This window comes from Apteryx rowi, unplaced genomic scaffold (genome assembly GCF_003343035.1).
Source record: "Apteryx rowi isolate R43461 unplaced genomic scaffold, aptRow1 scaffold_128, whole genome shotgun sequence".
NCBI lineage: Eukaryota > Metazoa > Chordata > Aves > Apterygiformes > Apterygidae > Apteryx > Apteryx rowi.
In genome coordinates, this window is record NW_020447508.1 from 133,541 (window position 1) to 148,587 (window position 15,047).

General features: G+C 42.8%; 1 protein-coding gene across 1 annotated transcript in view; it reads left to right on the plus strand.

The window, feature by feature from the left end:
* Positions 1-6,340: 6,340 nt before the first annotated feature.
* BFSP1 (beaded filament structural protein 1) overlaps positions 6,341-15,047 on the plus strand; it is a 28,081-nt gene continuing 19,374 nt past the window's right edge. Inside the window, exon 1 of the mRNA XM_026055959.1 lies at positions 6,341-6,711. Within this exon, the coding sequence (XP_025911744.1) occupies positions 6,341-6,711 (371 nt within the window). The remainder of the gene's footprint in view (positions 6,712-15,047) is intronic.

Sequence of the window (15,047 nt, forward strand, 5' to 3'; positions counted from 1 at the left end):
GGCTCAAGTGGATTCCGGATTAAGTTCAGCTAACTTTTCTCTCTTCCCCCCCCCCCCTCCTTAGGAAACTAAACACAGAAAACACAGCTTCCTACTCTGTTTTTTTCTGGGTGGAGGGAGGGGCTATGCTGTTTACCAAGCACACTATGTCTTTTATCTTTCCTCGTACTATAAACTCTTCAGGAAAAAAACTGCCTCTGTTTTCCCTCTTCTGCAATGTGAAGCATGTTATTGGCCCCATCAAAATTAACATACTGAGTACAACTTTTTTCCTCAAAAAAAGGAAATGGAAAAACAGTGACCTTGCAGGGGAAAATTTGGGTTGAAATATTTCATTTCAACTAGACAGTCTGAAAACTAAGGAATGTTCAAAAGAGTTATTTTGTTCTGAAGTGCCACAAAAATTGTCATAATATTTTACCTAAAATTTTCTGAGTCACGTCTTACACAAATTTTGCTTCTACAAAATTACCAATTTTTCTGGGCTGCCCCCAGCTGCCCTGGTCCCTCGCGGGGCGGTGGGACAGCCCTGGTTGGCAAGACCCTGCCCTATTGCCACTGGCAGCCCCCGCACCTCCTGCTGCCCCAGCACACCCGGAGCCACCAGCCTGCACAGCCCCCTGGCACTCTCCTCATTTTAAAAACTGCAAATGAAGACCAATTTTCAGTTTGCATAATAGGCTGCTGTAGCTGAACTATCTTTATGGAGAAGTTTCCTATTTGAAGTCCCAAACATTAGATCTCATTATACCTCTTCTAAATTAATCAGAATCTGTCTGTCAATCATAAATCTTCTTTCTTTCTTTTTGATAGCTATGGACTTACCAGCCTCCCCCTTCACATTCTCTTTGCTGAGCTACGTGGGAGCATTTGCTTCTTTCAGATCTTCTTTTCTTTCTGATGGCTCAAAATTCAGCACAATCTGCTTTCGAGAACTTAACCGTTTCTGGATGAAAAGGTGGCAACATTTTCTATATACTACCTTCTTTTAACACATCCGCCCCAGAGTCAGGTTCTAGGCAACGACAAAAATGGGTTCTTTTTTATTACTGTCATTTTGGCAGATGTTTTCACGTTAATTCTGGGCTTCTAGAATACAATTCCCTACTCTGTTCTACTGGCTCTGTTCACCAAGGTCTTACTTTAGGTTTGCATGTAAAAATGTATCTTGTTGAATCCAACTTTACAGCATTGGGACTATAATATCAATTACATATCTGATTTATTTTTCTTGATACCATGTACTGGTTTGTATTACATTGTTATCCTCGGACAATAGAAGTCCCATATTACTTAGGAACAATAAAAATAGAAAATACTATTCCACAAGAGCAAAAAAGGAAAAACATGAGATATTTCAAAGGAAAGTGGGGCTTTTTTTGGTTTGTCTGTTTTGTTCGCACTGGTCCCAAAGTGGCACTTTCCTATTACAGAGATCTTATGATAAAGCCATACTCTAGCCCAAAAGTCAGTTTGTTGCTCTTCTTATATGATTTGTGTCCTAACTAACGTGGTTACTATAGCATTTTCATCAAGGAAACCTTCAGCTGCCATATCATCATACAACATCTGGTGCTTAACAAGCAAAGTTACAGGACTTTATTCAGTTACCAAGCACCAAAAAAGTTTCAAGGAATACTGGTAAATCTGCTAAACATAGTTTTGCAGAGCCATAGTTCAGGGTTCATTAAAAGTATGATTTTATAATCTGTATTTTTTCTTAAACCTCCTCAGAATTTCTGTTCACACAAGAATAAAACCATCAGCCTTAGTATGGGGCCTTAGTATCAGCCTTAGTTTGGGGCGAAGGAAGCTGTGCAAGGGGACCAGAAGCTTTCCTTCAGATTCACGTGGCACTCCAGCAGCAGAGGTTTGGAGGCAGCCTGGAGGTAGGCTGGATGGTGTGCATGGTGAGGATCAGGCCAGCCAGTGAAATGAAGGCACAGAATAACTTGTCTGAAGATTATGCCTAATTTTGAATTTTTATGCAGTCATTACCTTGCTGTCTCCTCTATCCAATGTATTAAAAAAATCACCTTTACATTAAAATGGAAAACAGAGAGAGAGAGAGAAAGAAATCAAGGTTTTGAAATGATTTTCATTAAAAGCTGTCACAAGAATTCATTTCTGCAGTGAAAGCTACAGACTATTACAGTGACATCCTCCAGTATCCCTACTATTTTTCAGGGACTTCTGTCAAGTTCTTTTCTCTATTTCTTAGCAGATAGCTGCCCCTTCTGCTTGCTGGCAATGATATATCTGACTAGCTCTTTGCAAAAGGAAGCAGATACCCAGGTTGCTGCTGCCTTAGAGACCGGCGTGACTCTGCCTGACCGGCAAGGTAGGAYGGTCAGGCAAATATCTCATTTTTGAGAGCAGTAATGTTCAGTGTTAATTGATGCTGGCGTTAATGGGCTGGGCTTAGCACCAGTTGCTTAACTCCACCGGGGGAAAAAATCACGAAAGCAGGGTGTAAGTTGGTATCCAGCTGCACTGCACTGGAAATCACGCACCAGAGATTAATTCCTAAAGCAACCAAATGCAAAGACTGCAGACAAGAGAAATGAGAGGGCAGCTCCCATAAGACTGGAAGACACCTCCTAAATCATTGTCCAGGCCCTGAGGGCACTCCCAGTTCCCCCATCCCTGCCCACCCCCCAGACCTCCCCCCCATCTCTGCCCAGCCTGGGGCTGCCAGTCCCGGCCCCGCGGCGCCGCAGCAGTGTCGGCTCCAGCCCTGCGACCACCCTGCCTCTGCCCAGCTACACCATCCTCCTCATAACTCACCCATATCCTGCATGGCCCCATTTAAACCCATTATTTCTTGTTCTATTYATCACAGACATGAAAAAGAAAAAAAAAATCATTTTGGGGGGGTACTGGGCTCTTACATATTTGAAGATACGTCCCCTTTGAGTCTCCCTTAAAGTTAACCAGCCCTCATTTGTTTTATCTTCCTCCTCAGCTGGGTTCACAGAGAAGTTGTGCTGGGAGGGTCCCTCACCGCAGCTCCTTCCAGGCACCGCCTTTCAAGGATCAGTTCTGAAAATGAAGAATAACTTCAATTTCCTTCTAATGAGACTTTGCCACGAAATGACCGTGACCCRTTTCATTAGCCTGCACCGCCTGCGCTGAAGCTTGGTTCTGGGCTACAGGAATATTAAACTCGGGGCTGAAGAATCAGTCCCTGAACAAAGGAAAATAACCCCAAGAGACAGGAATGGCAAACGGAGTTCTTCAGCTGGAATATACTGGTAGAGCCCCACTGTTGTCTGTGATCAAGTTATAGCAGCTAAACAGATAAGCCAACGAGCTGTTACATTATCACCGAGGAAATACTAAGCTTGGAGGATTATTTTGAAAGCCCCGAGCAGGCTGTCTGGTAGAGCTGTACAGTTTGTTGCCTGTTTTTGACCCACGGATGTCAAAAGGGTTTTCCTCCCTTTGAACAGGGATTTAAAAGTTGTATGTTCAGCTTGAAATGCCAGAAACTAGACCTCTGCCTTCTCAGAGCCGGAAAATCGACCCACACTTTATCAGGCAATTTTCAGAGCAGAATCTCAGCTGTCGGCCTGACAGACCAGAACTAAAGCTGTACCTGTTCCTAGCAGAAAGATAAGGTTCAGTTTGGTTTGGTTTATTTTTCATTTGGTTTGATGTAGCATGAGAAACTCGTGTTGGCTTAGCTGAGCAGCAAGGAATACCAGCAGGCTGATGGTGCTGTCAAAATACGTTGATATAGTGCATAAGGGAAATAATCAAGTCAGACGGCAAGGGAGTTTACCAATAGAAGCAATCAAAGAAGAAACAAACCACCCACTTTAACAGGGAATTACTGAGCTGTGCAGCACTGGGTAAACACCTGTTTGGGACTATGATGATGAATCGCCTAGCGCATTTAAACTGCAAAAAMTAGCCTTTGGATTTCATTCTCACAAGAACAGGATATGCATGTTCTGGGGGCAAAGAAAGAAAGGTACAAATTGTTTATGTTCTTTCTTATTTATACTGCAGGCGTTAGATCAAAAAGATTACAGGATTTGTACAGARCACTTTTGTATGCGCACCCATTTAGACCCAAAAAACTTTCAAGCAGCAATTTGTCCAACTTTCCGTTAATGGGCAAATGGATAATCTTCCAGTCTGAGTCATCTCTGAAGAGGATGCCTTTGTGTGAAGGATGCCTTTGTAAAGAATTCACCTTGGTGGTCCATTAGATGAGCCAAATAATTCAGTGCATAACAGGAGCAGCCTGAGGAACCACACTTTAAAGATGCTATAGCAATGAAGAATTTCTTAGTAGAAAGGGTGGGGTAAGTTTTATTAATATAAGAGGGCATGGCAAGGGTGCCCCTCCAGGCAGATCTCTCTGTTTAGGGACACTGTGGGTCCCTACGTGGCCTCTGCAGAAATCTTCATTCTATTTCCTGAGGAATTAAGGTGTGCGTTCARCATGGAGTCAGTGCTGCTTCTAGAATCAACCTGCAGCAAATGCCATGCCCAGAGACGGACAGGATAGTACTGACGTAAGTTATTATTGTACTGAAAGGGTACCTAAGGCCTAAAAAGCTCTTGCCATGAAAATACACTGTCCACCAGCCAGCAGAATCTACTAGCTGATCTCTTCTGGAAGACTAGCTTTGTAAAAAGCTCAGCAACAGCTACATTTTTCTGCTAGGCAGGCTTGTCCAGCTCAAAGAGAGCTGCAAATACTGACGTGTTTGTTCTGCACAGAAATCGGTGCTTTCAGGTCCAGAGAAACTGCTACATAAAGATTCCAAGCATTTCTAAAAAATCTGCCCCTATTTTGCTGTTTATATAGTTCTGATACTGTACGTGGAGCCGAATAGTATAGGTGCAATGCCTGCTTTGATTTTTTTCTGGAAGATTATTTGATCTTTCCCTGTTGCACTTCCAAATAGAAGACCAAATTTTGAGCAGAGCTCAGACTGGGATAATAGAGTAACCTGGCTGTACTGTCAGAAAATATGTCACTGTACTGTTGGCAGGGTTAAGGATCCAATCCTGCACAGGATAATTTGATGTAAAATGGGGGAGATGCAGCAAACTTGTAATAAATTTTTTGTTCTTTTAGATGAAGATACAACAACACAGAACCCAGATTCTAGAGTCATCTGAGCAGCCAGTTTCTTTCTTATCCTTTGGCATCTCTGTTAGTGATGCCACTCTCCATTAAAGTTCAAATTAAGATTCAAATTAGATGTGTCCATTAAAAAATAGAATGACTTTTGCATAAAGGAATTACTAACAGTGGTAATCTCAGTATTGGACTCTCTTGATGTTGGGCTTTCTGACTGTGAGAGTAGGGGCACTTCTGGAAGAACAGGTGCAAGAAACAGTATTTTGCAAAGGGAAAGATGAAAAAAACATACTAAAGGATATGCATCCAGCACTTCCAGAGAATTTAAAGCCCTCTCAGGGAATGGCATTGCATGAGACACCATTACAGTGGGGGGTAAAGAGAAGGAAGAAAGGAAGAAGGAAGCAAGCTCCCCATGGGATCATAAGGTATGTGCACCAAGTCATATGAGAGGACATGATATTTAGCTGTCCCCAAAGAAATTTACTTCACAGCAGGGCCAATTTAAGCGTGGGGCTTTTAGTACCACCGYGTGTCTCCTGCTTTGATGCCCTTCACGCCTGGTAGAAATAACCTGCAGAAAAGGCTGAGGCAGAGAAGTATGAGGTGTGAATCAAATGACCAAATCTTACGCTTTGAGCAGGAGTTGCACTGATTTTTTGTACACCATAAATTCCTCCTAAACAACTGCAAAACTGTCAGAAAAAAATTAAGCTGTTCAGTGTGACGGTCATCCACTCATGACAAAAACCTGGCTCAGCAAAAGGACTCCATACGCTGCCTTATGACAACGAAATGGAACAAAGCTCTCTCCCATAACACAGCCATGAAAGGCTTTGAGCTTGGCCTCTGAAACTGCAAAGCACTCGTTTTGTTGCCTGTGGATAAGATTTTAATCCACTGAGCAAAAGCTGGACATTGCTCTCTTTTATTCTGGCCATTCACAACTGCAATGCTTGAAAAGAAAACATCTCCTCCCCCTTCCCTTTGCTCCTCCRAACTGCTGACAGGCCCAGGAAAGGCAGCACCAAGGCGGAGCTATTGGGTTTTATTTAGTTCAGTGCAGCGGATGATGCGTTTAGTGCCACAAACTGCCCCAGAGTCAAGTCCTAATCACCTGGGGGCTGATTATGTTCTTTTCTTCCTCCCCAAGCCCCCCAAACATATTTCCAACCCGAAGTGGAGAGACAGGCACCTACACCAGAGGGGACCACAGGATCCCACAGCCATCCTGAAGCCATGCACAGGAGCAGTTTCCTTCGCGAAGTGCGCAAGGAGAAGTACGAGCGGTCAGATACCTATGATGAGCTGCGAGGAACCCCCGAGTTCGACAGCTTGGCCCGGGCCCAGGGCCTGGAGAACCTGCAGGAGCTCAATGAGCGGTTTGCCAGCTACATCAACCGGGCCCGCGTGCTTGAGCAGCGCAACACTATCCTCCGGAAGCAGCTGGAGACTTTCCAGCGCATGGATGAGCTGGTGGGCTTGGACGAGGCCTTTGCTGGGCAGATTGAGTTCAGCCGTCAGCGTATGCGGGAGCTGTCATCTGACCGAGCCAAACTGGAGCGCGAGAAAAAGGACGCCCAGCGCATGCTTGATGAGTACAGCAACAAGTAAGGTGACTGGCGCTACGGGGCCAGTTTATCTCCCACGGTAGCTAGCAGATCAGAGGTACCCACTTCATACAGGCTCCTTCTGCCAGCCTCTCGGTCCAGCTGGATGCATCTCTGGGGGAGGACAGAGAGGTATTCCTAAGCAGTATTGCTTTCAAACGCTAACAGGATAGGAGCCCTTGCCCAGCTACCCAAGGGAAAAGCTGGCTGATAGTAGTATGCATTCAGTAATCAGTGAGAAAAGGTCAGTAAAAGCAGGCCAGCATCAAGCAAATGATGCACAGCTGCTTGCTTGAAATCCCTGTGCTTGAAAGCAAGTAAATCCTTCAGTGGGAGCCAGGGCAGTCACCTGGGGAAGGATGTGGCTCTAGACTGTAACAGTTCATCATCCTTTCCAAGGCAAGTGAACAAAGAAAAATATGTGGTATTGTTTTCACAACTCTCTTTGTCATAAGTATGGGTTTGTTTGTTAGCTGCTTCTCTTGCATGGATGGTGTCTCTTCACGTTCAGACTTGTAGCCCACAGCCAGATCGTGTAAGCCCACAGTGGACGATGATGTGCCAGGACTTAGGGAGCTCCAGTTCTGCATTTCATGAACTCACTGCTACAAGAGTGGCCAATCTCCCGCTCCTGCCTGCAGCAGCAGGCCTTCTAAGAGGCACACGTAGGTTGCTGTCACTCATTCGCTTTAGGAGGATTGTGCTCTGAGCTGCAAAGAGGAGAGAACCTGATTAGAAAACAAACATGGCTTGAAGTGAGCCTCATATCTGAGCAGCACACAGTTACAAGAGCGCAAACCATCTCCTAGAACATGTAGGAGGACATCTCTGAGAAGCTCTTACTTACAGGTACTATGAGGTACCTGGGCCAGTTTGTGCATCTGGATGTTTAACCTTTATGTTCACTGCAGATATAGGATGAGAGGAAAGTAAATAAACTTTTTCCTGATATTGGAAGATGATTTACCCCCATTGTCACATTTTCTTCACTGTATCCCTCTATTTTCTTCTCGTGCTCTTAAAGCAATACTTATAGGAAGAGATTTCCCTTAACTTTGTCTCTCTTTAACTTCATTGGCAACCTAAATCAAAGAGCAGGGGCCTTAGGGCTTGGAACGTATGAGTGCATCCAGAGATGTACAGTCCGTCCTCTTCAGCAACATCTAGTTCTTGCTGCCATCACTACATATCAAGTCACAAATGATAGGGTCAACACCTGTTCTAGTTTTGGCAGTGTTGCTTAATTACACAACAAGATTTGGTAAGCGTTGCTCATAAAAGGATGGCTAGGGGTGGCTGCTCATGGGAGAGAAGGGTCTTGTCTATGTGTTTCTTACGGGCCAGATTTTTTTTTCCCAAACTTCTATGTCATTAGTCAAGCCAGGCACTTTTGATGGTATGGAGGCTGAAGAGGAGTTTTTCATCCTTCACACCAAGGGATGAGGGGTGAACTCCATATAACATGCTATAGCTTAGACACATTTGTCACTGACAATGTTGGGAAGCAGAAAATTCAAATACTTTCAAGAAACACAGTCTTGGTGGAAGTTCAGCCRCTCACAGGCAATCCTCACCAGACTCACCAGAAACGTTTTTAATAGAGTAGAAGGTGAATCATCTGGAACTCTGTCTTACTGCTGCTGAAATACAAGTCACTCAAAACTGTGGCCCTTGTCTCCATTACAGACTTTCTGTCTGACCTTGGCCACATCGCATGACTTTTTGGTCTGCTCCTCCACTGACATTTCCTCTGCTCTGAACAAGTAAATGCAAGAGAGCTAATATTTTCCTTCTCTGTCTCCAATCATTTTGCTGGAAATAGCCAGAAAAAAGGATGTGAGATAATTGACATCAAGGCCATCTGTGTCTTTAGGCCATGGTTTGATGATACGTTGGTATCAGCAGCCATACAGTCTTAAAATATTCTCATCCTATCCTCCCAAGCCCTACGCACTTCTCAGCTGAACACACCACCTGCTCCACTGTGCCRCCACAACTATTCATGGGACCACCCTAAGATTTGAATCAGGAGAATGAGCCAGCTAAAAAAATAAAAAAATAAAAAATAGTATCTCAAATCCAGTTCACCAGACTGCCACACAAACAGCCCAYGGGGACTCTGAGCTATGGCCCAGATATAGAAATACCAAACTCTGATCTCTTTCTCATTCGAAAGTAGAGAATAGCACATCCAGGTGCAAAGAGACTTAATACTTGAAATGGTCAGCTGTTAGTGATCACCTAACTCGGTGTTAGCGAATAATAACCCGATTATACAGTTTTGTATTCAAATAATTATGAGCATGAAATTCAGCTATGAACCAATGCTGTAATTTAACTGTCTACTCTGATACYTTTTCATACATTTTTATTACACAGTGTCCATGAGATTTTGACTGAATTCAGCACATGAATGTCTAGCTGCATATTCATTGAAAATATGTGCATATATCAAACTGTACAGAAATATGCAGTGGTCGTACATGTGTGAGCAAAAATGTGTTATCTGTGCCTGGAGTATTTCAGGGGGAAAAAAACAGTGCAGTGAAATACACAACTCTCTCCATAAGTTAAAATTTGATTTCAATAGCTTGTCTGAAACTGACACGAAAAAATTAGCAATGACGATCTTTTAATGGATTCCTGTTTCCACCTGAGCGTTTTGTGGATTAACTTAACTGCCTGTATACTTCCCCCATTAATAGGATTAACTATCTGACACACAGTCATTTACTTTTATTACAGAAGCTTTACATGAGTTCTAAATAGGTAGGGAAAAAAACAGGATAGAGAAAATGTGGGGGAAAGACAGTCAGAGAGGAGGATATCTTTTTTTTAAAGTGAGATTTATGACCTGTTACAGTGGTAATGAGTGACTTAGAAAAACTGGATTGTGTCTGGTCATGCAGACTGAACATGTGCTGCAAAACATTGGAAGCAAAGTATCAGATCGAAAGAAATAATAATGTGTCCTACTGAACATGTACTTATCATTCTGGCTGGAAGAAACAGCTATGCAATAGTCCACTTAACCCATTCGGGATAACATTTACTTGTTAACACTGCTCTTGTGACAAGCTCTTCAAAAAGCACATAACAGAGTTGCTGCATATCACTGATTTTATTTCTGGTCCTGGGATGTATGCTCAGCRGCAGGAAGCAAAGGTGGAAGGTAAAAGGGAACTTTGGCTACCTCTAAGCCAACAAAAGTTAGAAGTTAAAAATTAAAGTTACACAGGCACATTATAACATAATGGCAGTAGCTCCTTTTAAACCAAATTGCATTCAGATTACATCATGAAGTGAATTTGGGGTTTGTGTTTGTTTGGKTTTTTTTCTCCTGGGAACTGCTGAATTTGATCTGAAGACAGACATGAAAGTTTCCTCAGTTTGAAAAGAACTGGTTGGTTTCTGAGTTGCAGGTATGAAAGCAAGGCCAGCGCTCTGACATTCTGCACTCTGCCTTCTCACCTGTTTTTAGCTCAAAGGCATTTTGATGCTTTGCTTTAGGTTATTTAAAATTATAAATAAACTATCTAAACAAAATATGGGAGAAATAATATTCCGTGATGTTTTAGGGCCTTGCCACGCTACTGAAATCAGAATTATTCCAGTATTGAAGATCTGCTTAAGTCTCTATGCAGCTTATCCCCCATGCAAAGGGGGGATGCAGGGATCACTAACTCGTTGGCTTTCTATGTAGGAGTAACTTTATTCAGTAAGATGTTATAGATGGGTGATCATCCTAAACTGGAAACCCAGACAGGACTGTGAATATATGCACAATTTTTATTTATTTATTTAAATAGTATTTTAAATGCAGCTGCAAGTTTGATCTTTAGAAAGTCCCCTGTACTTCTCTCTAGAATCGGTGGCCTTCTGCAGCCAGACACTTCACAGACACCCTCTCAGTCTGGTCTCACCTAGAGTGAAAGTATAGTTGGGACGCTTTCAAATATATCAGGGTGCTATGAAACTGACAGTGACTATAATATTAGAAATTTAGAAATATCCTTTATTTCTAATGGGATAAAGTCTACTATGAGGTAAACCGACTCTTCTGTGATACACAACCTGTGTAAAAACTCCTAAAAATGGCTCTGATGCAATTATATCTCTCAGAAGATGTCCCTTCAGGTTCTTTTGTCCCTGTTTTTAAATAGAGAGAATAGGATTTCTTCTAAGTAATAGGAAATGCAAATGTTTTCCGTAGTCTATTTTTGATATTTTAAATATCAAATGTATATTGTCTTATGTGAAAATATGAAGTATTTCTTCCTTAAGTGTGAGGTAAGAGAGCTTTGTTCACAAGAGCGTAGTTCTGCAACTGAGCTAAATAGACTAAAGCTTCTGAAGTGCTACAAACCAGAAATTGTGGAAGAAACATATGATCACCACCTAAACTAATCCATTCGGTAACAGATAAATGTAAATATGTGCAGGGAACCTTCAAGTGAGTGGGAACAGGAAAGCAGACATGTGGCATATGTAACATGCATTGAAGTTCTCTACTGAAGCTCCCTCTAAAACTCATCTTCCTACCTGGGCAATATGTTTTCTTGTATGCTGAAAAGCTCACCACATTATTACATGTAAGATAATGTCCAGAAAACCTGCCAGGGAATGGATGTACAGCAAGCCCAGCTGGGAGAAGACAAGAGTTAGGAAATATCAGAAACATCCACTAACAACCAAAGTAACATTTTTTAAAAACACCTGAACGGAACACATCAAAAGCCATTGAGGCACATCTCTATATGCAACTCGTGGAAAGTTTTTGCCAAAAGGTTCCTGCAGCCCTTCTGTACCACAGAGGAAATCTAGGCTCAGCAGCTCAAAAGTCCTGCATAAACAAGCCATCCTGAGGCCCAGATGTTACCTTTCAGATTTTAAGTTGGCATCTGAAACTTCCAAGTTCGCTTGGAAGATCCGGGCCAACAACAAATGTGATGGTCACAGCATGCTCTGCAGAAATGCTAGCTCATGAGGCCAGCTCTGCAGAGAGGCACAGCGGTGTGACTGTTGTCAGAGAAGAGCTGAAGGTGGTGGAACACTTTCTGTTTCAATGTGCGGAGGTGTAACAGGAGCATAATTCTAAAACTGAGTATCACAATAGAAAGCTTCTTGCTCTAAAACCTCTTGGTCTAAAAGCAATTAAAAATTAATTATTAAACGAATATGCCTGCCTTGGTAGGAAGAAAGGTGTGGCAGGGTAGTACTGTCCTGTGTAACCTAGCTATCTGATAACACATCAGGAGTGGATAGAGATGATAAATGGATAGAGGAATCAAACCTGCCTGGTCATATGCAGGACYTTGAATGACTTTGCTGTTTCCCTCTCATCCCAGCCCTATATTTACACCACTGTTAAGTACACCAGCTCCATCAGGCTTTACTGTCCTGAGCCACATCTTGTGTTTGCAGTTTGCTGAAGTTGCTTTCTACTACCCAGGTCTATGTTCAGTAGACAGCAGATGGTAGTTTCACTGTACTAGCAAGGTGTGGGTTTCTTGATTCATTTTGAAATATAGAACATCTACTTCTTGCACACTAAGGATTAAAGGAATCTCTTAGAGTGGTGCATTGTGTACCTGTTAACTGGCAAATGTCTATGCCTTCCACTAACGCGAAGAATTTTAGCTCTTGCATCCCATTCTTCTATACACATTCACAATTTGGGAAAAAGATTTATAATTTTAACTAGACCTTTTAAAGCTACATTTAAACACAGTAGGGCCTGGAACTACTGTGTCTGTAAAATTAAATATGCATGAACCACTGGAAAGTGGATCTGATGTTCAAATTTATTTTTAAATCCTCTGTAGCCATTTTCATAGCTCTTCACATTAACATGAATAATTCAGACTATGTATCAGTGGAGATTTCTTTCTCTTGAAGTTGCAAAAAATATTGCTAGGAATTGTTTGGATGCAGCTCATGAAAGGACTAATTATGCTAATTTTATTGAGCTCCATTATTATAGCAACATTATATCTGTCTGTGGGAAACTTGAAAGGATTGTATTTCTCTCTCTGTGACATCCAGAAGGATGCTGGAACCTAGATGTTAGTGCCCTTGACTGAACAGGTTTAATTAACTTCAGAAATTAAAAGTCTTACTAATCGATCATTTCATTTAAAATTCATTCAGTGTTAATCTTGTGGGGTTTGTATGTAATATAATACCCTGGAAGTTGCTAGATACAGAGACTGGCCCTTGGTTGCCCGGCTGGCATGTTTGGATGCCAGGCCTCCTCCTGACCTAGCACACGTGGTGCTACGGCCCGTGACAAGTGCTCCGAAATGTGTCCTGGAGCGTCAGGCGCTAGGCAGCAGCGAGTGTGTGCCGACACATGAAGGTGGGGCTGAGCCACAACAGCCCCAGTCCAGTCTTGGTGCTGCCACTGCTTCTCTGACTGCAGCAGCCAGGGGCTAACGCCTCCCCTGCTCCCGGGTCCACATCACGGGGAATTTTGTCTCGGGTTTCGGCAAGCCAAAAGAATTGTTATACTGCTAGAAGGTTTCAGTAAGGTTCAGTGGAGAGGTAGCATTTAGGTACCTCTTTATAGTAATTGGACTGCGAACTGAGTATCTGGCCACGGAGCATTGCTAGGATATATTGTGACCGTTTTTCCTTTGGAGGCAAGCCAGTCTGCATTGCGTCAGAGTCAGGGCCTGAATGAAACTGGTCGTGTCCAGTCCGCATCTCTCAAGAGCAAGCCCAGTCCATCTGTCAGCTGAAGAGAGGAAAAGGTGTTTACAGGCATTGCTGGAGCCTTGCCTTCCAAGCGGAGAAGAAGTCTGGAGCAGACTTCCCTCCCGGGTGCCCCAGTGTTTCCACGGGGCCAGCACCCCTGCCTACACAGGGGGCTCGGGGGGTTGCCATATAGCTGTAAACCCACATGTGCTCCAGCAGAGAGCTTTTCAGTCAGAACTATTAACCTAGGAAGAGGAAAGTGAGGTAGTTTGAACCTTTAAAGCTCTGTTCCGCTTTGTTTAAAGCAGGCAGCCCCCTCCGCTGCCCTAGTTCTCGCGTGTGCCAGAAACAATTAATACTCCTTTTCTGAACCCAGTAATAAAAAAGCATCATCACACCTTAAAACTACTTGCCTAGGTAAGGGGCACTTAAAAAAAAAGGCAAATGAACCAAGATTACAACTTTTAGCAGATGTCCTGTCCCTGTTCCGTGTTAACAGTGAAGATTTTGCCCATTTATTGTTAAATATTGGATCAGCAGCTCTACACCTGTCACACTCCTCTGACTGCAAGGCCTCATGGCTTTTAAGGTCCAGTTAAGGCTGACAAGCGACCATCTAAGAAAAAGAAGACCTCTTTTAAACATGTCTTGTTAGTTACTTGAAACTTGAAGTTTAACTTGGCTACAATTTGTTCACTTTTGGAGGGGCAGCCTCCAGGAAACCAGGGATTGTGTTTAAGTACAAATCCCGTGCACTTTTTGAAGCTGAGACACGTTCTCATGTGTCGGTATATTTGGGCTGTGGGATAGAAGTAACAGCTGGTGGAGAGAGAACAGAGCAGAGTTTGACTTGCAGCACTTCTCCTTTGGGATACAAGTGGCTTGTTGTGCTCTAAGGGTCTTTAACCAAAAAGTCCAGTGGAGCATTCAAAGTAATTAGCCATTGTACTTGTATACGTTTCAGCTTGCAGAGGCATGCACATTGCACCGTGAGATCTCTGAAGCATGTCTAAAAAGTCCTTAGCCCTTTTACGCTGAGCTTGTGGAGTACATCATTGAACATCACTTTAAAACAATCTTCCTTTAAAGGATAGTCACACAATGCTAACTATATATACATCTCAAGGCTGCCAAGTGGATTTATGGCTTTGTGACAGAGCAGTTATTTTGGTTATTGAGAGTAGAAGAAAGGATTCCTAAAAACTTCAGTCAGTGAAAGAAATTTCACTGATGACCTAGCAGCTAATCAGATTTGAGCAGGCCTGAATGACATCAGCCCTGAGAGTTAGACCCTGACTCTATTGGGTGGCTGTATCTTACTAGGGATGTAAACCCAATCTTTCACTGTAGGTATGTATTTGATTTTCATGAGCTGCCACAATCTGCTTCATTCTTGCCCAGCTGCCAGAATGCATCTATTTTAATGAAGTGCTTACTGTCAACTGCACACAAAAAAATCCGTAACATCAAAAATTTGTTGGACGTCACCTACTTAATAAATCACAGATACAAATGCAGTCTCACTTTAGAAGCTGAATATCCTTGGTTTTATACCTTGGAAGCAAACCCTGTGTTACAACAATTTGTCCAAAAGACATTGGTTTAGATCATTAGAAGCTGAAGATCATCTTCAGTCAAAG